Raw genomic sequence first — 24,829 nt, 5'->3', positions numbered from 1 at the left:
CTTTGATCAAAATGCTGATAGGGATATGGACAATAAAGTCCAGGCTGAGGTTGTCTCAGATGGAGATGAGGAACTTGTGGGAACTGGAGTAAAAGTCACTCTTGCTATGCAAAGAGACTGGCAGCATTTTGCCATGCCCTAGAGATCTGTGGAACTTGAAAGTTCAGAGAGATGATTTAGGGCATCTGGCTGAAGAAATTCCTAACTGGCAAATCATTCAAGAGGAAGCAGAGCATAAAAGTTTGGAAAATTGGCAGCCTGATAATGTAATTAAAAAAAATTCTGGGGAGAAATTCAATCTGGCTGCAGAAATTTGCATAAGTAATGAGAAACCAAAAGGTAATCTCCAAGACAAAAGGAAAAATGTCTTTAGGGCATGTCAGAACCCTTCATGGCAGCCCCTCCCATCACAGGCCCAGAGGCTTAGGAGGGAAAAATAGTTTTCTGGGGTGGGTCTAGAGACCCCTGCTGTGTGCACTGCATCCCAGCTGCTCCAGTTGTGACTAAAAGGGACAAGTTACAGCTCAGGCCATGGCTTCAGAGGGTTCAAGCTCTAAGCCTTGGTAGCTTCCACGTGGTGTTGGTCTGGCAGGTGCACAGAAGTCAAGAATTGAGGTTTGGGATCCTCTGCCTAGATATCAGAGAATCTATGGAAACATCTGATGTCCAGGCAGAGGTGTGTTGCAGGGGTGGAGCCCTCATGGGGACCCTCTGCTAGGGCAGTGCAGAGGGGAAATATGGGGTTGGAGCCACAACACAGAGTCCCTACCTGGGCACTGCCTAATGGAGCTGTGAGAAGAAGGCCACCATCCTTCAGACTCCAGAATGGTAGATCTATTGACAGCTTGCCCCATATGCCTGGAAAGTCACAGACATTCAACACCAGCCTGTGAAAGCTGCTGGGAGAGGGGCTGTACCCTGCAAAGCCACAGGGTCAGAGCTGCCTAAGGCCTTGGGAGCCAACCTCTTGCATCAGCGTGGCCTGGATGTGAGACATGGAGTCAAAGGAGATCGTTTTGGAACTTTAAGGTTTAATGCCTGCCCTATTGGCTTTCAGACTTTCTTGCCTCCTGCAGCCACTGTGTTTTGGCCAATTTCTCCCAAATAATAGTGGTTTTGAGGAAACTCAAAGAAATTCAAGATAACAGAGAGAAGAAATTCAAAATTCTATTAGACATCTTTAACCAAGAGACAGAAATAATTTAAAAGAATCAATTAGAAGTTCTAGAGTTGAAAAATGCAATGGACATTCTACAGAATGCATCAGAGTCTCTTAATAGCAGAATTGATCAAACAGAAGAAAGAATAAGTAATCTTGAAGACAAGCTATTTGAAAATTCACAGTCAGAGGAGACAAAAGAAGAAAAGAATAAGAAAGAAGGATTTCTCCATCAATTCCTATACCTTCTTTAAAGTCAGAATAGGTATCTTAGTTACTGGCAGTTTTCAGGTTTTTTTCTCCCTTGGTGATGATATGTCATTCCATCAGTGAAAAAATATTTTTCTCCCAGGGGTAAGAAAGGTATCCTAGTAATACATTTTCATCAATCATTAAACAGTAACAGTCTTGACACTTATCTTAAAACCACCCATCTCTTACAACCAGAAAGATTATCTTAGACTGTCCTTCACATTATACTTTACTTACTGCCTTGTGAGAATAAGAGTTGCTCACTGTGTTTATTTGCTGTCCTTCATATTCTCTATTGCACTATTGGTGTATAATGTGAAAAAGAATTTCATTGAATATTATTTGAAGTATTACAAAAGGCAGCTTGCTTTTTAATCTATGCATCTTTGGGTTTTTTGAAGAAGAAATTTAATTCTTTGGTGTAAAAAGGAACTGTTAAAAGAGTTGGAAACTCTGCACCTGTGTATTTATATTTTTTAGCAATAAAGCAGCATGGGCTGAGAATGCAAAAAAAAAAAAAAAAATGAAGTATTCCTATAAGGTGTAGAAGACAACCTCAAAAGGGCAAATCTAAGAGTTATTGACCTTAAAGAGGAGGTAGAAAAAGAGACAGTGATAGAAAGTTTATTCAAATGGATAATATCAGAGAACTTCCCGAACATAGAGAGAGAGATTAATATTCAAATACAAGAAGGTGATAGAACAGTAAACAGATTTAACCCAAATTCCCAAAGGTCAAGGATAAAGCATGAATCTTAAAAGCAGTAAGAGAAAATAAACAAATCATATACAATGGAGTTCTAATATGTCTGTATGCAGACTTTTTAGTGAAGAATTTTCAGACCAGGACAGAGTCCTGGAGCATGAAATATATAAAGCAAATGTTATTAGAGCTAAAGAGAAATATCTCAATAAAATCATAGCTGAATACTTCAACATCCCTCTTTCAGCATTGGACAGATCATCAAAACAGAAAATTAACAAAGAAACATCAGACTTTATCTGCACTATAGAACAAATGGATCTAATGGATATTTACAAAATATATCATCCAACAGGTGCAGAATACACATTCTTCTCAGCACATGAATCATTCTCAAGGATATGTCCTATGGCAGGTCACAAAACAAGTCTTAAAACATTCAAAAAAGTTGAAATAATGCCAAACATCTTCTCTGAGCAAAAGGAATAAAACGAGAAATCAATAACAAGAGGAATTTTGAAAAGTATACAAACACATGGAAATTAAACAGTATACTCCCAAATGACCAGTGGGTCAATGAAAAAATTGAGAAATTGAGAAATGTCTTGAAACAAATAATAGACAACATACCAAAACCTATGGAATACAGTGAAAGCAGTACTAAGAGGTGAACTTATAGCTATAAGTGCCTACATCAAAAAAGAAAAAAAACTTCAAATAAATGACCTAATGATGCATCTTAAAGAACTAGAAAAGCAAGAGCAAACCAAACTCAAAATTAGTAGATGAAAAGAAATAATGATCAGAGCAGAAATAAATGAATTTGAAATGATGGAAAACAATACAAGAGAGCAATGAAACCAAAAGTTGGTTTCTTTAAAAAGATAAACAAAATTGACAGACCTTTATCCAGACTAAGAAAAAAAGAGGGAAGACCCAAATAATTAAAACTAGAGATGAAATAGGAGACATTACAACTGATATCACAGAAATTCCAAGGATCATTAGTGGGTACTATGAGCAATTATATGCCAATAAACTGGAAAATCTAGAATAAATGAATGAATTCCCAAGCACATATAACCTGCAAAGATTCAAACATGAAGAAGTTCAAAACCTGAAGAGACCAGTAAAAAGTAACAAGACCAAAACAGTAATTAAAAGTCACTCAGTTAAAAAAAGCCCAGGACTTGATGGTTGCACTGCTGAGTTCTACCAAACATTTAAAGAACTAATGTCAATTCTACTCAAACTATTCTGAGAAATAGAAGAGAAGGGAATGCTTCCAAACGTATTCTACAAAACCAATATTACCTGATACCAGAACCAGACAAAGACACATCAAAAAAAGAAAACTGTGGGTAAATATCACTGATGAATATTGGTGCAAAATCCCAAACAAAATACCAGCAAACCCAAATCAAGAATACATTAAAAAGATCATTCATCATGACCAAGTGGGATTTATACTAGGGATGTAAGGATGCTTCAACATATGCAAATCAACCAATGTGATACACCATATCGACAGAATGAAGGACAGTATGATATTTTCAACTGATGCTAAAAAGCATTTGATACAGTTCACCATCCCTTCATGTTCAAAGCCCTCACAAAACTGTGTATAGAATGAACATACCTCAACATAATAAAAACCATATATGACAGACCCACAGCTAATATCATAAAAAATGAAAAAAAAAAAAAACCTGAAAATCTTTCCTCTTAGATCTAGAATGCCCATTTCACCTCTGTTATTCAACATAGTACTGGAATTTCTAGCTAGAGCAATCAGACAAGAGAGGAAAATAAAAGGCATCCAAATTGGAAAGGAAGAATTCAAATTGTCCTTGTTTGCAGATGATATGATCTTGTAGTAGGAAAAACCTAAAGACTCCACCAAAAAATAGAACTAATAAACACACTCAATAAAGTTGCAGAATACAAAATCGACATTCAAAAATTAGTAACATTTATGTATGCCAATAGCAACCATTCTGGGAAAGGAATCAAGAAAGAAATCCAATTTATGATAGCCACAGAAAAAATTAAATACTTAGGTATGAACTTAACCAAAGAAGTAAAATATCTCTACAACAAAAACTATAAAACACTGATGAAAGAAATTGAAGAAGACATTAAAAAATTAAATTACGGCCGGGCACGGTGGCTCAAGCCTGTAATCCCAGCACTTTGGGAGGCCGAGACGGGTGGATCACGAGGTCAGGAGATCGAGACCATCCTGGCTAACACAGTGAAACCCCGTCTCTACTAAAAGTACAAAAACTAGCCGGGCGAGGTGGCGGGCGCCTGTAGTCCCAGCTACTCGGGAGGCTGAGGCAGGAGAATGGCGTAAACCCGGGAGGCGGAGCTTGCAGTGAGCTGAGATCCAGCCACTGCACTCCAGTCCAGGCGACAGAGCGAGACTCCGCCTCAAAAAAAAAAAAAAAATTATATTACATTTCATGTTCATGGATTATAAGAATCAATAGTGTTAAAATGTCCATACTACCCAAAACATTCTACAGATTCAATGCAATTTTTATCAAAATCCCAATGACATTCTTTACCAAAATAGACAAACAATACTAAAATTTACATGGAATCAGAGAAGACCCAGAATATCCAAAGATATTCTGAACAAAATGAACAAAACTGAAGGAATCACATTACCTGACTTCAAATTATAGTACAGAGATATAGTCACCAAAACAGCATGGTACTGGCATAAAAACAGACACACAGACTTAGAACAGAATACATAGAACACATAGAACAGAATAGAGAATTCGGAAACAAATCCACACACATACAGCAAACTTATTTTTGACAGAGGTACCAAGAACATACACTGGGGAAAAGACAGACTCCTCAATAAATGGCACTGGGAAAACTGGATATCCATATGCAAAAGAATGAAACTTGACCACTACCTCTCACCATATACACAAATCATATCAAAATGGATTAAGGACTTGAACCATTAAATGAATGTAAGGGAACTTTTAGGAAATTCTCCAGGACATTGTTGTGGTCAAAAATTTCTTTGGCAATACCATATAAGCACAGATAATCAAAGGAAAAATGGACAAATGGGATAACATCAATGTAAACTTCTGCATATCAAAGGAAACAATATTAGCAAAGTGAAGGGACAACCCACAGTATGGGAGAAAATATTTCCAAACTACCCATCTGACAAGAGAATAATGACCGGGATATATAAAGAGCTCAAACAACTTTATAGGAAGAAATCTAATAATCCAGTCAAAAATGGGCGAAAGATTGGAATAGACATTTCTCAGAAGAAGACATGCAAATGGAAAACAGACATATGAAAGTGTTCTGAACATCACTGATCATCAGAGAAATGCAAATCAAAGCTACAATGCGATACCTTATCCCAGTTAAAATGACTTATATCCAAAAGACAGGCAGTAACAAATGCTGGCATGGATGTGGAGAAAAGGGAACCCTCACACACTGCTGATGGGAATGTAAATTAGTACAACCACTATGGAGAACAGTTTGGAGGTTTCTCAAGAAACTAAAAATAGAGCCACCATATGATCCAGCAGTCCCACTGCTGGGTATATACGCAAAAGAGAGAAAATCAGCACATTGAAGAGATATCTGCACTCTTTGTTACAGCCCTCTTCCCAATAGCCAAAATTTGGAAGCAAGCTAACTTTCCATCAATAGATAAATGGATAGAGAACATGTGGTAAATATACACAAGTGAGTACTATTCAGCCATTAAAAAAGTGAGATCCAGTCATTTGCAACAATGACAACAATGGATGGACTGGAGGTCATTCTGTTAAGTGAAATAAGTCAGGCACAGAAAGACAAACATCACATGTTCTCACTTATTTGTAGAATCTAAAAATCAAAACAATTGAATTCATCATGAACATAGAGATTAGAAGGGTGGTTACTAGAGGTTTGGAATGATAGTGGGGGGTTGGAGGGGAGGTTGTGACGGTTATTGGGTACAAAACATTGAATGAATTAATGATATTTAGTATTTGATAGCACAACAGGCAACTACAGTTAGTAATAATTGCGCATTTAAAAATAACTAAAAGAATATAATTGTTTGTAACACAAAGGATAAATGCTTGATGGGATGGATACCCCTTTCTCTGTGATGTGATTATTGTGCTTTGCATGCCTTTGTGAGAACATCTCATGTACCCCATAAATATGTACACCAACTATGTACCTACTAAAATTAAGAATTTAAAAATTAAAACAGTATTATGGTGAGTAAAAGAAGCCAGGTTTAAGTGAATAGTTTCTGTGTATTTTCATTTATAATAAGTTCCAGAACAGTCATAATTGTTTCATGAATATAGAAGTGCAATGCTAATTACCAGTCCCAAGCAAGGACTCCCACTTCCTGGAGAATAACAGGAATCCGCACTCTGCCCGTCACCAGAAACAGGAGTCCCACTATATCTTGGGCTACTATTTAGTTCCATCATGCTTTAGTTACCTATTTGTCTGAGTTCGATGAGACAGAACACGCCGACACACAACAAGTTATGTGAAGTCTGTTTATTACTTAAAGATGGGCAGCAAACAACAGACAAATCTCTTTGAGCCAGGCCCCCAAGTCTCAAGAAAACTGTATAGGGTAGATGGTATTTTGACTATGTTTGCCTCCTTTTGCTGAGAGATCCTGAAAGGCAGCTCACCCTAGGTTATATGCCTCAGGTGTCATCTGACACATGGGGCAAAGCTTCAAAGGACCTCCTGCTTCTACAGGGAGAGTTTGTGTTGCAATGGGAAGGTGATAATGGAAGTGGGAGGTGATAGTAAAGGTGAATGGCAAAGGAGGAAAGGAAGAGAGAAGGTTTGGGAATGGGAGGGGAAGAAATGAGAGTTCTGATGCACCTTGAATGTACATCTCCATAGGAGTAGTAGCGGCTGTGTGAGAGCTCAGTGATTGTCACAGAGGCCAGGAAGTCCCTTGTTTGCTATCTCCTAATAACAATGTAAGGATGCAGTTTGTAAATGCCAGGAAAATCACAATGACTGAGTTTGAAGTGGGCACTGCCTGCTGGTAGAAATAACTTGGTGTCTGCAGAGAAAAATCTTCAGTATCTGTCATCCATTTTCTTGCTATTTCTGCTTAATCATTCTCCTGACACATGGGAATTTTAGATAAAAATATTGTGAATTTTTAGCTGAAGGCTTTCCGGTGTACCTGAACTAGTTAAGCCAATTAAGGTTCTAGAATGTCCCTGCTTTAAATTTTACTGCACAGGAACTCTTGGGGCAGGTTTCTTGGAGTATGGCAATGCCAATATTCCCGATAACAGGAGAAATCCATTGTTCAGAACCACTATTCTCTGACTGAGGGAGAAGCCAAGCTGAAGACACCAGAAAGGATGACACTAGCTTAGTCTTCTTAGGTTAACGAGAGGGCAGGGGTATTGTCAGGACAGACACGAAAGGAAAGCAAGGGCTTCAGAGTGCGAAGGATGAGCAACATTGGGGACATTCCAAAGCGAGACCTCAGGAGGGCAAATATCTTAGAGTTGGAAGTTACAGTAATTGTGGTTGCAGCATGTATGAACATAAGTCCGATTCCCGATATCAAATGTCATGTCTCTGCAGAATTTCTGACACACCATGTATGATATCTGCAGAGTATTGCCTAAAATAGGAAAGAACCACAGAAGATAAGCATTTGATTTAAGCTCTCCAAGGTGAGTAAAACCCAGCACTAGTTCTGTTGGTGAAAATTTAATCAGGCATCAGGGTAGGTTGAGGGATGGCTTCCCAGCTTATACTCCCTAAAAGCACCCAGGCAGGGAGATACAGAGGTCACTGGTCAGCTGCAGGGGTTGTTTGCCTGCAGTCCCTGAAAATCCTCAACTCTGTGTAGCTGCTTCATTTTTCTCTCTGGCTAGATTAGCAACTAGTGATTTAGTGTCTTCAAAGTCAAAATCAGTTTGGTAATTAACCAGCCCCTCTTCATCCTCTCCTTCCGCCACTCTTCTCAGCCTTTGGTAATCATCACTCTAGTCTCACCTCCATGACATTAACTTATTTTTTAGCTCCTATACATGAGTGAGAATATGTGATATTTGTCTGTGTGTGCCTGGCTTATTTCGTTTAATATTATGACCTCGAGCCTCACCTGTGTTTCTGCAAGGGACAGAATTTCATTTATTTTTATGGTTGAATAATATTCTATTGTGTGTATATACCATATTTTCTTTATTGTATGTTTCAAAATAGCTAGAGGAGAACATATGGAATGTTCTCAATACAAAGAAATGATAAATGTTTGAATTGATTAATATCCCTATTACCATGATTTGATCATTACACATTGAAGGCTTGTATAAAAATATCACATGTACTCATAAATATGAACAATTGTTATGTGTCAATTGCCAAAAAAAAATCTGGTTAGTCAGTTTTCTTGGAAATATAGAATCCCAGCTTCTCCCTCCTGTCTCATTGACTGAAATCATCTTCTGTCTGTATGCACAGGGACCTGTGCTGCCATCTGTGCCCAGGGGCACTCTGCATTGGTTCTTCTCTTGAGATGTGAAATTGCTGAAGCACTATCCTAAGGATTCTAAGAATCTTACAACACCTTCCTTGACCCTCTAACTTACCCTGGTAGATCTTTAAGAGCATGCATGCCTCGTCCTTCTGAGCAGTACAGGCACCAAAGCCTCTTCTGCAGCGGTCTGTCCGTGTGCGAAGGTGGCATGTTATGCACCGAAGTGATGTCACTGCTGCAGAGAACACAGAGATGGTATGAGACCAGGCAAAAGTGGGGACTTGGAATGGAGCTGGAAATATTCGATGGAGGTGGGGAATGAATAGTGGAGGGGGCGGGCAGATGAAGAGCTCCTGGTTGGGGTATTTAGGCAGTAAACAGCTGGAGCTCTTATGAACTCCTCATTTCAGAGTTTTAATAAAAAGAAAATGTCACCATATGAATAAAAGGATTCTGATCCCAGCTTTAGCCCTTTTAACCTGGATAACTTTAAGCAAAAAGTTCGCCTCCACGTCACTGATTTCTCCAGCTTAAAAATGGTGCTATGAATGCTAGCCTGGCCTGCTAGAGATATGGGTGTGATAAGGAGGGTGAGGGCTTTAAAGTGTTTCACCCAAGCTATTGTTACTATTACTGGGTTTGTAACATTTGCCATTGTTTTGTGTTGTATATTGCTGCTTGGATATCGTTAGGTGATATATTCTGTTATTTTGAGCTTCAATCTGAATCTACATAAAGGCATCATCAATAGTAGTACCATAAGTGACACTTCTATGAGGTTCTGTGGGGTGAGCTATTCAAAATACAGGTTTAATTTAAAAAAAAAAAAATCCCTGGTACACCTGAATGAGAAAGGAAAGTAGCAATGATTGAGCATCCCATTTGGGCCATGTTCTCTCAAGTTGCATCTGATTTAATCCTCACAATAGCTTTCTAAGCAGGCACCATTGTCCCCATTTCTTGAATGAGCAACCAAAGGTACAGAGAGTTCGAGACTGTGACCACAAACCATGAAAAAAATCTGTCTGATTCCAGAGCATTCAGTACTTCCACTCATAGAATTACTTGTTGTAACAGAAAGTCTCTGAAAAGGATATCAAAAGCCATTGTTCAGTCCTAAAATAAACTGAAAATTATTCATTATAGACTGACATCTCCCTCAACAAATGGGATATAAGTTTACAAATAAAAAGGATGCCCTAAGGAAAATCTTGCCAGGGCTTGGGACTATGGGGAATGGTAGGGACCAAGGGAGAAAGTGGGTTAAAAGGGCAGGACAGAGGCCTGCCCACCTGGAGGAGAATAGCAGGAGGTTGAAAAGGATGGAAGAGTTGGCAGGGAAGGCAAAGGAGCTTTCTGGAGGCCGGCTTCCCCTGGCTTATAAAAGTGGCCAAAGCTCAGCCCTGCATAGATGCATGCTACACCTGTAGTTTCCCTGGAGCTCCCTAAATCCTGTCTCTCAAGTATACCCCTCAGGTCCGGGACTCACCCACAATGAGGCAGCAAAGGGGGAAGAGGAACAAGAAGTGTTTGTTCATCCTGACCCGGAAATCTCTTGTGCAGGAAAAAGACGCTAGGGGCTGCAAGCACAGGTCTTTAGGCTCCAGAGAGGAAACCTTCTTCATCATAGGCTAGTGATTATTCATGCCTGGGGAGAGCCAGTCACACAAGATTTCCTCTTGGAGCTCCAGTTCATTGGCTGCCCTCCTCACGGCAGAGAATAAAGAAAATTAATAAATGTTGAGGTTTGCATGGAGCTAACCTTTAAAAAAACATATGGTTTTGATATTATTATTCTTATCCCAATTTCACAGAGGAGGAAACAGGTTTGTTGAGGTTCCAGAAGCTTATCCCCGGTCACATATCCAGTGACTGATAGTGCTGGTACTCGAAGTATGACTTCCTAATTCTAGAGTCCACACGTTTCACCACCGTGATTCAATGCCTCCCTGAGATTTATTCATGCATTCAACAAATGTTTGTTAAGAAATTGTATATGCCAGTACAGTTACATGAGTGACACCAAGCAATGAATCAGGCAGACAAGCTTACCTGGCTCCTCACATTATGGGTAAGAAACCAGAGAGTGAGAGAGGACAAGATATATAGTCTGTGACCGAGCTTGACCTTCCACCTAGAACGTTCGATTCTCAGTCCCGAACTTTTACTTACAAGAAATCTGTCCTTCAAGGCCAGGGACTGTTTACTTTGTGGAGCCATTAAATCCTCTCTAGAATTATTCCGTGACTTGATCTTTAGCAAATTTATATTTTGAATCTGGCTAGTTTTTTGTTCATAATTTAAATGTCTGTCTTTATGAAAGCTAACTCAGTTAAGATTCACTATGGGTAAAGTACTGGAAAACCATGACCACTCCTGGCATTCTGAGTCTCCTAAACCACCAGCCAATGGCTGATGGCACTTGGTTAGAGATACTAGAAATATTCCATACTAAACTGCTTTAACAAGATGTTCTTTAGTTGTAGGAACAATATGATCATTGAAACATATTGAGTCTGACATTTTTTAGACATCAGATGAAGACTGGGTAAAATATGATCTTTTGTTAAGTGTCACAAAATTTACAATGTTTCTTCTCTATGAACAAACAGAGTATGGAGCCCACCTTTGCCTAAGAAGAGAGCAAGAAATCTTGGAGACTTACACAGAGGGAACTGGTTCCTTTGAAAGAATTGATTCCAGAATGGAGAGTAAGGTTGTGAGGTCTTTGGATCTAGTTTTCTACTCTACCATGTTTTAAAAGAGGGTGTTGAACACTGGATAGCATTTTTCAGAACATTCCCAGGCTTATCAAGAAGACAAACTTCTGAGCCTTTGGAGCCTGGGCTTACCAAGTTATTAGGGCATTTCATTTGTCACTTGTTTTCTCTGCTTTATCCTCTATTTAAAAATTACCTGCTGGGTATAATGTTCACTCTTCAGGTGCTGGATACGCTAGATACCCAAACTTCACCATTCGATGATCTGTCCATATCATAAGCCTGTGTATGTACTCCCTGAATCTATAAAAATAAAAATTAAACATAAGAAAATAAAGAGAGGGAGCAGCACTAGAATCAGAGCAAAAGAAGCAGACATTCTAGGTTAAACTGAAATGGATTTGCAGTTTCTTTTCTTCCTTCAAGTTTCTCCTTGGCAGATGCCTTCTGAAAGGCCAATTGTGTTTTGAATCTCCATTGTACCAATTATTTCCAGTTAAGATTGTAGAATTTTGCAACTCTACCCAAATGTTGGAGTCCTCTGACCTACTTCTCAGCCTCCCACAGTACCTCATCCATCACATTTTCTCTTGAAAACAACTTCTTTCTTCATCTATCATGGGGTAGGAGAGAAGGTGTTAGAACCTATTAATAGAGGTAGTGTGGCACAATGGAAACAGCATTTTCCTGAGAGTCTGGAGACCTGTGCCTGATCACTAGATAACTCATTGTGTCTTTAGCAAGTCGTTTATCTTTAATATCAGGTTTTAATCATTTTAAGGACCCTTTAGAACTTTAACATTCTGTGGTTCCATGACATACATCATGAAGATGGGTAGCAGGTTCTGTTATTCTGAAGTTCCTAGCACTCTGCTTGGCACATGATCTCACTATCTGTGATGCCACTGCCATTGGCCACAGCACCCAAATTGATGTGCCCCCATGCCTAGAAGGCCCTCCACTCTGAATAGATGCTATTTGTTCTGCTCTGAGGAGAGGAACCAGAACATCGTGTCTTCGTGTTCATCGTCTTTCTTGGCTCTCTTGGCTCCAGGGTGGGTGACTGAGATCTTCGTGATATCACAGATGAACAGTCCGGTGAACTTGTCTTTCTAAGTGCTGCCTTTTATTTTAGGGGAATGGACTTTGGCATAGAGTCAGGGATCAGGCTGCTTTGTTCCTGGGTTCCCAGGGGCAGCATTGGTTTTTCAGAGTGTATATGAGGAACAGAGTAGGAGATAATGGCCCTTTAAAAATATCTGGTGGAGGAGTGCCTACTTGCAGGGCCCAGGAAAACTTGAGTATACATCTAGCCCTTCCTACCTCCAGTTGCTGGTGGAGAGAGAGGTGAAGGAAAAAGAAACAAAACCAGCATGTATTGAATGCTTACTATGTGCCATGCACAAGGCTGGGCCCTTCTACATAGATTGTCTCATGGAGCCCTGTTGACAACATGGTTATGAAGTATATATCAAGGAGCAAAGCTGGGATTCAAACCTAGATCAATGTCACTAAAATGCACGTTTCATTCACCATATTGCTGTTAATATGATGCTTCAGATGAAAAATCACAATGAATAATAACAAAGTTGCAAAAAACTCAGAACATTTATGAACTGATTTTATACATGCAAGTATCAGAATTTTTTAGCTCCTTACCTCCATTCCTGAGCAAGGTTTACCAATATAGATCTAGTGTCCTCTTAGTTTCATGAAGTCCATGAACTCTGATAGATAAATGTATATTTTTATTTTTTATTAACTTCTAATTGATGTGAATAATTTTTTTTGTACTGAATATTGTCAACAAACTATGAGTATTAGCAGTGCCTGAGACTTTGTTACCAACAGAAATAAGTGAAAGATCAGGAATTAAATGATTTCATTTGCATCTTTGAACTTGTTAGGACACAAAGGTCATCCTGGTTTTATTTCTGTGAAAACATTCTTGTGAATGGAAATGTGAGGCCAGATAAAATGAAAGAGCATCTTATTTCTGCATGTGCTAGAAATGCATCTCAGGATGTGGGTTATTTTCCTGATAAGAAAGCTCAATTTGAAAAAAAAAAAAAAAAGTCACATTTTGAAATGCAGTTTTGCTGTTTTTACAAAACCCTTTTCTTTTTTTTTTTTTTTTTTTTTTTGAGACGGAGTCTCGCTCTGCCGCCCAGGCTGGAGTGCAGTGGCCGGATCTCAGCTCACTGCAAGCTCCACCTCCCGGGTTTTACGCCATTCTCCTGCCTCAGCCTCCCGGGTAGCTGGGACTATAGGCGCCCGCCACGTCGCCCGGCTAGTTTTTTGTATTTTTTGGTAGAGATGGGGTTTCACTGTGTTAGCCAGGATGGTCTCGATCTCCTGACCTCGTGATCCGCCCACCTCGGCCTCCCAAAGTGCTGGGATTACAGGCTTGAGCCACCGCGCCCGGCCCAGAACCCTTTTCTTGTGGCTTCTCATACATTTTACCAGCTTGCTAAATGAAAGATGCTCCACGCAATGAGCAAATTTTAGTAATCTATGTTAGAAAGGGTTTGTGGACTGTAGTGTTCATAAAGTCTACAGCAGTGAATGGTAATGTCCTAGGCCTTCACATTCATTCACCACTCACTCACTGACTCATTCAGAATAATTTCCAGTCCTTCAGATCCTTGAGGAATGGTTGAACTAGCTTACAGTCCCACCAACAGTGTAAAGTGTTCCTATTTCTCCACATCCTCTCCAGCACCTGTTGTTTCCTGACTTTTTAATGATTGCCGTTCTAACTGGTGTGAGATGGTATCTCATTGTGGTTTTGATTTACATTTCTCTGATGGACAGTGATGATGAGCATTTTTTCATGTGTCTGTTGGCTGTATGAATGTCTTCTTTTGAGAAGTGTCTGTTCATATCCTTTGCCCACTTTTTGATGGGGTTGTTTGATTTTTTTCTTGTAAATTTGTGTAAGTTCTTTGTAGATTCTGGATATTAGCCCTTTGGTTGATATTTCTTCTAAACATTTGAAGCAAAAACACAAAAGAAGGCAATAAAAAATTTTTAAAAATTTGAATGTCTGGGTGGAGGTTGTCTCTTGGTTCCTAGAGTCTCCAGGTGACAAAATCAGCAGTCACAGAGGTGTGTAGCTAGAAGAGGTCGTTAGGATTATGGGGCCCTCCAGGTAAAAAGTGAGACACAGCTGGCCCTACAGCTTCCAACGCAGCCGAAGGGGTTCCTGTAGCTGTTGTTTGGGTTCCACTGCAAGTTTTGCCTAGACTCTATCCTTTGAATTTTTTTCCCTACAGGAAGAAGAGCAAGTTGTTTAATGCAGACTTCTGGGGTTATAATAGCTACAAGGAGTTTGTTATTCTCAGGGGTGTAGAATACACAGGGAGGAGGAGAAAGCTGCCTTGGAGGATGACTGGAGAAGTGGAAGGCTTTTTGTCACCTGTGGCACTTTGCCTCACCCACACAGGCCTCCCAGCATCTGAGGCTCTTTCTTTTTGCCTCCACGCGAGCTGCCGTAGTTTGTCCTATAATTCTTGGTGCTTTCAGCTAAAACAGTTATGTATTGCTGTGTAACCAATTTCTCAAACCTTAATGACTTGAAAAAGTAAAATTTATTATTTTCTGTTGGTCAGAATCTGAGTGTGTTTTAACTGGGTCCTTTGGTTCAGTGTCTCTCCCAGATTGTAATCAAGTTGTTGGTTAGGACATAGTTCTTTCATGGCTCCACTGGGAAAGAATCTGCTTCCAATCTCAGTCACATAGCGGTTGGCAGGATTCAGTGATTCAGGGTTGTTGGAATGTGTTGTTAGGTCCTGGACTCCAGATAAGAACCATATCCCTGGATGACACTTTGATTTCGGCCTGGCGAGACCCTGAGCAGAGAATCTAGTTATACTGTGTCCAACCTTCTGAATTATAGAAACTGTGAAATAATAAAATATGTGTTGCTTTAAGCCACTAAACTTATGGTAATTTTCTATGCAACAATAGAAAACTAATACAAGCAGATAACACGCTGGGATTCCCTTACCTCCCACGAGTTTGGGTGCAAGCACTTGCTACTGGATTCCAGGATGTCTTCTATTATCTTAGTCCTGTCATGTGGGAGCCCTTGTCCTTTACCTTCCAGAGAGATGGTGTCTGTCATTATCTCATCTTCATCTCCCAAACTGTTAAGGACTATTAAGGGTCTGGATTTTATCCTACTTGCAAGCTACCAAGCTAGCCTGTTATTGTTTGATGGATGCTGGTGGAAGAAACAAAACCCCTGGGTTAAAAACAAAAAGGCCAGGTGCAGTGGCTCACGCTTATAATCCCAGCATATTGGGAGGCTGAGGTAAGCGGATCACTTGAGGCCAGGCCAACATGGCAAAACCCCATCTCTACTAAAAATACAAAAAATTAGCTGGGCATGGTGGTGCATGCCTTTGATCCCAGCTGCTTGGGAGGCTGAGGCAGGAGGATCGCTTAAGCCTGGGAGGTGGAGGTTGCAGTGAGCTGAGAGGTTGCACCACTGCTTTCCAGCCTGGGCGACAGAGCAAGGCTGTGTCTCAAAAACAAACAAACAAACATACAAACAAAACCAAAACAAACTAACAACAACAACCAAAAGCAAAGGATTTTAGCACTCACAGCAAAAGCAGAAGCCAGCGCTTCATGTTGGTTTGCAGTACTCCTCTGGTTCCCTGAGTCTCATGGTGGGAAATATATGAGGCCCAGGTCGATGGTATCACACTGTGGGTTTGTGGTGAAGCTTAGGAACACTGTCCTAGAGGAATCTACCACTTGTATACTAAGTGGAATCAACCCTACTCTTTGTTACCGCATTCTTCAAGGTTCCTCACTGCAAACATAACCCTGAGATATGGCCTGGGTGAAAAGCAGCCAGAGCCTCACATTTTTGGCATCCCCAGCAAGAACGTGCAGTGATGCTCTGGGCCCATGGTGCACTGCTCTCCCATACAAAATATAAGAAGCATGACAGCAAATAGTGAAATATTAAATTAAGAGAAAGAGAAAGTCAAAAAGAAGAAAAATTTAAAATCTAAAATAAATGAATAATGAAATTTAAAGACATAAAAAGTGAGTTTTTTAAAATAAAAGAGATTCACTATACAAATAATAGAAGCTCTTGAAAAAAGGAAAAAGAACAGACAAGTATTAAAAATTAATAACCATAATAAAACTTTTCTGAAATGATTTTAAAAGAACAGAAACTTCCCATTGAAACAGCACACTGTGTACCTGAGAATACTGGCATGGTCTTGTAAAGTTACTGAACTTAAAAAAAAAAAATCCATTGAGCTTTTAAGTCAAAAGATCGTACAACTTAAAAGGGACAGAAAATTACTTTCAAGTGTAAAGAACATAAAGTTTTTTGACATACCAGGATTTCAGAATTATTATTTTTATAATTTCTTTCTGAACAATGAATCAAGAAAAAGTACTTCAGATAGACAAAATGACTAGTGAGACCTCAACATAGGGGCTGATGGTCAAGTTTAAATATAAACTTACTAGTAGAACAAAGACTAAGTAAAGATTAAAAGGCAGAGAGTGTAGCATGTAGCGACTATATGGCTGGATAATTAGATACTGTATAACCATAAAAAAATGCAGGTGGTAGTGGTTGAGAAAATAAAGAGCATAGACAAAATTTTACAGCTATTTTAGTAACCACCATTAGTGACGGCATTGCTATGCTGAGGCTTGTAGGTGTTTAATGTGGGATAAAGCAAATGATTGATTATAGGACATTCTAATTCTATTGAATTCTAATTTCATTCTGTCCTGTATATGCCATATTATAATTCATATACATGTAATATTCTGTCTTACGTCTTATATACCATATATATCATTCTAATTTTATTCTGTTCTAATTCTGTGTCCTTGAGAAGTAGAATTCTCAGTGTAAAACAAAAGAGGTACAGTTGTAATATAAAGTTAAAACTTTGCAGTCTTGAATTTCAATTTAAAATATCGACAGGAACTCACAAGGTATTTGTCATCTATTCATCTATCTATTTTTTTCCCTGAAGAATCCTAGAAACCAGGCCAAATGTGCAGGAAAATTCTTATGCGATTACTGGGCTAAGATGACAATTTCTTTATAATTTTGAGAGCTATTATCTAATTTTATTCTGTACTGATATGTGAAGTTACAGCCCCATCAGCAATGTATGACAGTGCTTGTTTTACTCCAATCTTGCCAACACAGTTGTGTTATCAAATTCTGATTATTGTCAATCTGTTAAGTAAAACTAATATCTGAATTTAGTTTTAATGTACATGACTAAAATTAGGAGTAAGGTTCACCATATTTCATGTGTTTAAGAAGCATTTTTGTTTGTTTTTTTTTTTTCTGTGAACTATGATGTTATTATTGACTGCCTCCCTCCCCTTTGAATTGTTAGTCCTTTAAAAATCACTTTCTGGAATATCTTTGTGTAATAGGGAGATTAGCCCTTAGTCTGAGATATGAGTTGCAAATATTTTTAATGGTTTATTTGTTATTTGGGCTTTGCTTATGGATTAATGATTGGTTTTCCATTTATGTAGAAGATTTTTTAAAAATATAAGTAATCTTTTTTTATGGTTCTATGTTTTGAGCCATATATAGAAAAGTAACCCTCACCCTAGACTATAGAAACTCCTTCCATTGTATTTTCTGGCACTTCACTGTTTATTTATACCCTCCAGGTGGACAGCAAGTCCAGGATATTAAACACAGTTTCATTGATTTTCTTTGTAAATCTGCCTAAGTAGCATAGCATTTTCCTGTGAAATGTGAAACACTCGCTACCTACTATCTTGGAACCCTTGCTGGAATGTAGAAAGTCTCATTTCTCATCTTTATTATAGTTCAAAAAACCAATCTGATAAAGTTGGATGCTCTGTGGAGAATGGACTGGAGGGACACAAGGCAGGATATGGGAAGAACATTATTGATTCCTATCACAAATATTTGTTGGGCATTTCCTTTGTTCCCAGCCTCTAGATGCCAAGTGTGCCATGATAAATCAAAGAAACCCCTTGCTTTGTTCTAGTGGAGGAGTAAAAAAGTGAGCCAATAGGAATGTAAGATCAGCTAATGAGAATTGCTATAAAACATAAAACAGGGAAAAGGGTAGGAAATGAAGGCTGTCATTTTCTAGAGATTGAGCAGAAAATGCTGCTCTGTCTGAGGGGGTGACATTTGAGCAAAGACCTGAGTGAGCAAGGGAAAAGTGGAGAGAAAGGGGATTGGAGAGGAGGCCATTGCTCATAATGAGGAAGCCGTTGATGGCTATGATAAAAACTCTGGATTTTCTTTCAAAGGTATTAAAAAGTCATCAGAGGGTTTTCAGCAGGGGTGTGGCATCTATGACTTGTTCTCTGACTGCTTTATGAAGAAATGATTGTGAAGGGGCAGGGGAGAAGCATGGAGGCCAAAAATAAGGCCATTGCTTTGTCCAGGCAAGACAGGATGATAGATTGGATTATGGTAATGTCAGTGGCGACAGAGTAATAAACCCATGTGAGAAGTTAGTAGGGTAAAATGGTTAAGACTTGCTGCTAGATTGCTCAAAGAGGATGAAACACAAGAAGCTGTAAAGAATACCTCCCAGATGTACTAAAATCTGCAACATTGTGAGGAGGGACTGGGCAAGACTGAATAACTAACTGTTGGGTGCTGTGTTCACTACCCAGGTGATGGGATCATTCGTACCCCAAACCTCAGCATGAAGCCGTATACCACTGTAATGATCCTGCACATGTACCCCCCGAATCTAAAATGAGAAGTTGAAAATACTTTTTAAAACTCTGCAATATTGAAGTAGGAGCAGGTCTGGTGAATCAGGAACATTACAATTTCATTTTCATTAGAGGATTTGCACAAAATCAAAGTGAGTACCCTGTTTAGAATGCTGTGCAGCAATCAGATGTGGTGGTTTGGCTCTGGGAACATTGTCATACTATCTGTCCCTGAAATTTTATGGCTATATAATTTAGATGACTAGCCCAAGGACAGATCACGAAAGAACAACTCACTCCTTCCACAGGAAGCTGCACCCGACAGAAGCTCCAGGATGCTTGCTCTTTTTCTGCTGGGCACAGTCTTTCTGCTCTGCCCATATTGGGGTAAGTCCTGGAGACAGAGGGAAGCTGGTGGTTGGTTAAGAGATGGACAGATGCTGGGGGAAGAGGAAGTTTTCAAAATTGGCTCTTGGAGCAGTGGCAAATGTATGTGAGATTATAACAAGGAAGGTTTTTCTTCTTTTCACAGGTGAACTTCATGACCCTGTAGAAGGTACAATTATGGCTTGTCTGAAGTCCTTGGTAAACAGGACTTCAGACAAGTTTACCTGTTTACCTTGGTAAACAGGCGATTTATGACATGTTTAGGAGCAAACCTTCCCTTCATCTTCAGAGAGCCCCGTAATCCATTCTTATTATAGAATCCTAGGGGTTTCGCCTCCTGCCAGACCTGTTTTGTCCATTTCTTAGAGTAAGGAGGCTAAGATCCACTTTACTTTCTTTTACCTATTACTCGGCAAAATCATCAGGCTAGATAAGGGGTTCATTACTGGAGGTCCATGGATAAATTTCATGGGAACCCTGACCTCCCTAAGTCGTATACAGTGTTTGATTTATGTTTGCACAGGTTATCTTTCACAAGATTTTTTTAATTGGAGAAAATGTGTACAAATGTATTAATGTGTACATGGGGAGGACCACAGCATGATGATCCCTATCTTTCTCAAGATTACCAGGAGTCCATGGTCCAAAAAATGTTAGGAACCACTAGGTAAGAGTAAGTTCCTGTAGTGAAGCCCCCAGCCCCAGAGAATATTCTCAAGACTGCATCCTCTAAGCACCTCTTTTTGTATCTGACAGCGACTGATATAATGTGTTATAAATGTAAAAAATATCATCTCGGGTTATGCTATGATGCCATGACATCCTGCTCCCTGAAGCCTAAACAGTCCTGTGCAATTGAGAACTTTTACATCCTTACAATTAAAGGTAATGTGGAGTATAGAGTGACTGGAAAATCACCGCCACCATCCCTGAGAAACAGTGGTGTTCTTTTGCCCTCAGAGTGAGTGGGTGGATGGGATGGGTGAGTATGGGGTGGTCACGAGGGGATGGCAAAGATAGACTTTTCCTTAAGACCATATTGCGTGAAAAACAGGCTGATGTCCCTTACCTGGCAGGCAATAAAATCTACTCTCTGGGTCAGCAATGAACAGACTCAGCTTTGGAACTCATTTGGGCCTAGAGAAAGGTTAGTGAGGACACAAAAACAGATTACTCCCAAGAATGCAGTGAAAGGAAATGAGGTCGTTATGATCATATTTCCTCTTTTTTACCTCCTCAGGGCAGAGCATGTATCATTATTCAAAACTGTCATGTATGACCAACTGTGAGGACATCAACTTCTTGGGGTCCTTGAAGAGGACAGAGCTCATCTGTTGTAATCATAGTAACTACTGCAACCTCCCTGAGGGACTTTAGCTCTGTGTATCTCCTGGATTTTGGGTTCTTTTTCAACCACTACCCTTTTTTTCTCTTCCCTGAACCTGAATTTTGCTCTCCTCTTCTATGCAATGGTAGAGAGTGAAAAGCCAGCTCATAGTGAAAAGACAAGCAGGCATAAGGAGACGCAGTGCGGACAGCAGAGCCTAGTGATGATGGAGCCCTAGACTCACTCTTTGCACATCCCTGTCACTCACAGCTGGGAGGGGTTTTGCTCTCCTTATGTGATACTGCCATGAATAAGCTCAGACTTAGTCATTTATTATCTCCTGTATGAAAATGTGAACACTTGGGCCATAATAATCTCCAATTTGTACTGAGAATTCTGTGAGTATCCTGTATCCTCATCTACACTCAGTTGGAATTCTCTCTGGATTAGCCCCGACACTTTCTGGCACGGTCTTTTTTTGCCCATGGGTTCTGGAGAGGGCTAAACCCAGCTTCCCAGTGTGTTGGCGGCATGGGCCAAGTCTTTCTCTGATAGAGCTCTTGGGGGAACCTCAGGGCAGAAAAAAAACCTGAACAGACAGGGATAAGGCATTAGAGAAAATTTCAGGGGGCATTTCAATTGGTAAAAACTAAGATCTGAGAGATAACTTGCTGTGGGTAGAATTGGCTTGAATTATCATTGCCCTGGCTGGCCAGGCAGCCTTGGGCACATGGTTGAACTAGGTGATTAGACTGGGAACAGAGTGTTTTCTTAAGGATGGCTAGTCAGGTTCTTCTCATGGAACTGAGAAAACAAAATGCTGATAATGTTTCAGGTGGCATGGTAGTTGAAGATAATAGGATGTAAATAGATACCATGAGGTAGTGTTCAAGTAACAGAGTGCCCTGTGTAAGAGGAAGTTATGAGTATGCAGAAAGTGTGAGAAAGGTAGCATATGGGGTAACAGTGGTGGGAAGAGAAGCAGGCAGACACAGAGAGAAACAGGAAGAGAAACTAAGTAGCGTTGATGTTGGAGCACACCTGTGGCCAAGGTGGCACGTTTTCCTTGGATATACACTAACCCTGGTGTTTCTGTCCTTATGAGGCTGACTGCAGTTCTTGGTCCTGGTCTTCCATGAGCTTCTTTCTCTTATATTATGCCACATAAAATTCTTACAATGAACCAACCAACCTTCTATCTGAGTAGTCTGGTATACCCTATCTTTGTCTACGTCTGAGAATATAATCCTTTCTGAGGCATTCTCAATTTGGATTTTGAAGAGTCAGGATGAAAGATATATGAAGGCAGCTCTTTCACGGTAGACAAGCAAACTAGAAAAGCCAACGTAACATGAATATTTTAAGTTTGAGTTATAGGCTCTGGTTGTGTAAGAGCTCTCTCCCCATTGAATCATGGGGACGGTAGAAGTCAGTCTAGAAAAAGAAAAGAAAATATTGTTTAGCCTTGGTTTTCAAAATAGACTTTAAAAATATTTTTGAATCGATGTTAAACAAAGCCAAAGTTTGGTTTTGTGGAGCACATAGAGAGTTTTAATTATAAAATCTTTATGCTTCAAGAGCACACTTTGGCATTCTCAGCATTATAGAATTGAATTTGTCTTTATGTAGTGGATGATTTGGATTTGAATTTGGTGGCTTCCAAAATCCCCTTTGCTGATAAGTGCACCCAGTTGCATCATGTGTTGGCTTATGACAACTCACAGTTACTGACTTCTTTGGAGATTTCTCTCTACTAAATACTAATAGAAGCAGCCTTGCCCAGATGCTAAACTCACAACCTGCATATGGGCCTCAGCCAATGAATGACTGGCCCCTTGTATTAAGGTAGAACTAAATCTGTGGTGCAATTTGTACCCCAGAGCTTTCCCACGGGATCCAACTAAAGCTAGTCTTCAGCTGAGACCATGTTTTTGTTAGTAATTCCCCCCTAACTTCCCTTCATTCCCTTATTATCTAAGTTTTAAGCTGACAAGACCAAGTGTTTTGTCTCACTGTGAACAGAGCTCTAAAACAAAATGAGGTCAGGTTAGAAAACGAAGTTACATTTTGGCAGTTCCAAGTAATAGTGTGTGTAGTGTCTAAACTAACTCTTCCTGAGTCAGGATAATCTTTCTTCTTAGGCTTCCTTACTGACTAGATAATATTTCTCTAACCTTGGAGAATATTTTCTGTGCCTTACCCTATCTTGGGATATTCTTCCCAGTTCCATTTTCTAACCTGATCAACCGAACATAGCAAAAGTTAGGTGAAAATTTCTTTACCCACATGATAAAACACCAAGAATTTATCCTCTGATATGCACATGTTCTTCTTTCATATATATACGTAATTATACAGAGAATTGTTTCTTCAAGTATCTTTTTAAAGGACAATACTTTGGCTAACGATCTGTTAACTTTGTAATTGACTGTAAATAACTCACACAACCTTACCTATTAAACCAAAATATCACACAACCTTACCTATTAAACCAAAATAAATTTCACATGTATTACAAATGTAACTGTAATAAAGAAAAGCTTGCTTTTTGTTGTGGCTATCATTATTTGAACTTGTAGTTATGTGCTAGGCATACAACAAGCATTTTTAATATATGATCTCATGTAACCTTAACTTCCTATAAAGTAGCTATTATTACAAGACAGTTCAATAGATGAGAAACTTGAATAACAGACTGGTTAAGTAACTTGTCAAATGTCACACAATTAAGCTTTCTAGTTACCATTGCTTCATAACAAATTATTGTGTTCACTAGTGCCATGGATCAGGAATTAAGAAAGTATACAGTAGGTTTGTCTGTGTGCTGTGATGTCTAAGGCCTCAACTGGGAAGACTCCAAGACTGAAAGTGATGAAAGAGCTAGAAACTGAAATCATTTGGAGGTGTCTCCACTCACGTCTTTGGAGTTGATGGTAGTATAAGTTGTGATGTCACCTGGGGCTCTTGTCAGAACACCTACACGGAGACTCTGCATGCGGCCCAGGCCCCTTCACCGCATAGGGGTCCCAAACTTCTTACATGGTAGCTTAAGGCTCTAAAGGTAAATGTATAGCTGACAAGATAAGAATTGTGTCTCATTTTAGGGCCTAACCTTGGAAGTCATGCTTCATCACTTCTGCTGTGTTCTATTGATTACAAATGAGTTACAAGCCTGGTCAGATTCTAAATCTAATCTTTTGATGAGAGAGTAGTAAAATTGTAGAAGATCTTGTGGTATGGGAGCTATTGTTGCAGCCATCTCTGAAAAATACAATATGTTACAGCTAGTTAATGGCAAAGCTGGAATCTGATCCAATATCTGTATAATTCCAAAGTGCTCTCTCATTCTGTGTCCACTCTTATATTAGCAATATTTATAAATATTTATGTAATTTAATGGTAAACAAGGTTTTCTAACTATGACAGCAATCACAAAACAGGACAAGATCAACAGATTTGACTGCATACAAAAATAAATACTTAGTGAGTCAAAACCATCAAAAAAAGAAGATAAATGACTTCATGGAAAAAATATTTTTAATAAATAAGGCAGATAAATGGTTGACCTCCTTAGTATACCAATAGCACGTTCATATAAATTAAAACAAGATTAACTTTCCAACTAAAAAATAAAGATGTTAACAGGTAATTCACAGAAGAAATATACATTGTTAGTTCATATGATTATATCCAATCATTTTTAATTTTGGAAATGCAAGTTAAGTAAAAAAAAATTTTAACTTCTGATTATGATATTGCCAAAGATGATAATGTACACTGTTGATAGGAATATAAGTGGTTTTCTGAAAGCAAATAAGAAAATAGCAGTATTTGTAAGAACTAGCATATATTTGGATCCAAAATTCTTACCACAAACTTAATTTTGGGGAAAGAATGAGGCAAAGTTAAAAAAAAAATTAACACGTGAAGAAGTTTCACAGCAGTGTTGGTAATGAAAGTGAAAAGGTAGAAATAACCAAAATTACTTAAATCAAACAAGGTATATCCATATGCTGAAATGCATCCATAGGAAGTGATG

General features: G+C 39.1%; 2 protein-coding genes across 2 annotated transcripts; one reads left to right on the top strand and one right to left on the bottom strand.

Annotated features, from left to right (window-relative positions):
- Positions 1–6,659: 6,659 nt before the first annotated feature.
- On the bottom strand, positions 6,660–10,213 carry PATE3 (prostate and testis expressed 3). Its single transcript, XM_023208085.1, has 3 exons — positions 10,130–10,213; positions 8,753–8,875; positions 6,660–7,779 (listed from the first exon to the last, which is right to left on the bottom strand). The coding sequence occupies exons 1-3, from the start codon at positions 10,176–10,178 to the stop codon at positions 7,655–7,657; spliced, it is 297 nt and encodes a 98-aa protein (XP_023063853.1). The 5' UTR covers positions 10,179–10,213; the 3' UTR covers positions 6,660–7,654.
- Positions 10,214–11,308: 1,095 nt separating this feature from the next.
- On the top strand, positions 11,309–23,242 carry PATE2 (prostate and testis expressed 2). Its single transcript, XM_023208084.1, has 6 exons — positions 11,309–11,351; positions 19,032–19,228; positions 19,335–19,463; positions 19,609–19,632; positions 20,220–20,348; positions 20,704–23,242. The coding sequence occupies exons 3-6, from the start codon at positions 19,412–19,414 to the stop codon at positions 20,838–20,840; spliced, it is 342 nt and encodes a 113-aa protein (XP_023063852.1). The 5' UTR covers positions 11,309–11,351; positions 19,032–19,228; positions 19,335–19,411; the 3' UTR covers positions 20,841–23,242.
- The last annotated feature ends 1,587 nt before the right edge of the window (positions 23,243–24,829 follow it).

The sequence above is a fragment of the Piliocolobus tephrosceles genome, chromosome 13, assembly GCF_002776525.5.
Source record: "Piliocolobus tephrosceles isolate RC106 chromosome 13, ASM277652v3, whole genome shotgun sequence".
Classification (NCBI taxonomy): domain Eukaryota; kingdom Metazoa; phylum Chordata; class Mammalia; order Primates; family Cercopithecidae; genus Piliocolobus; species Piliocolobus tephrosceles.
This window is presented reverse-complemented; position numbering and strand designations above follow the sequence as displayed.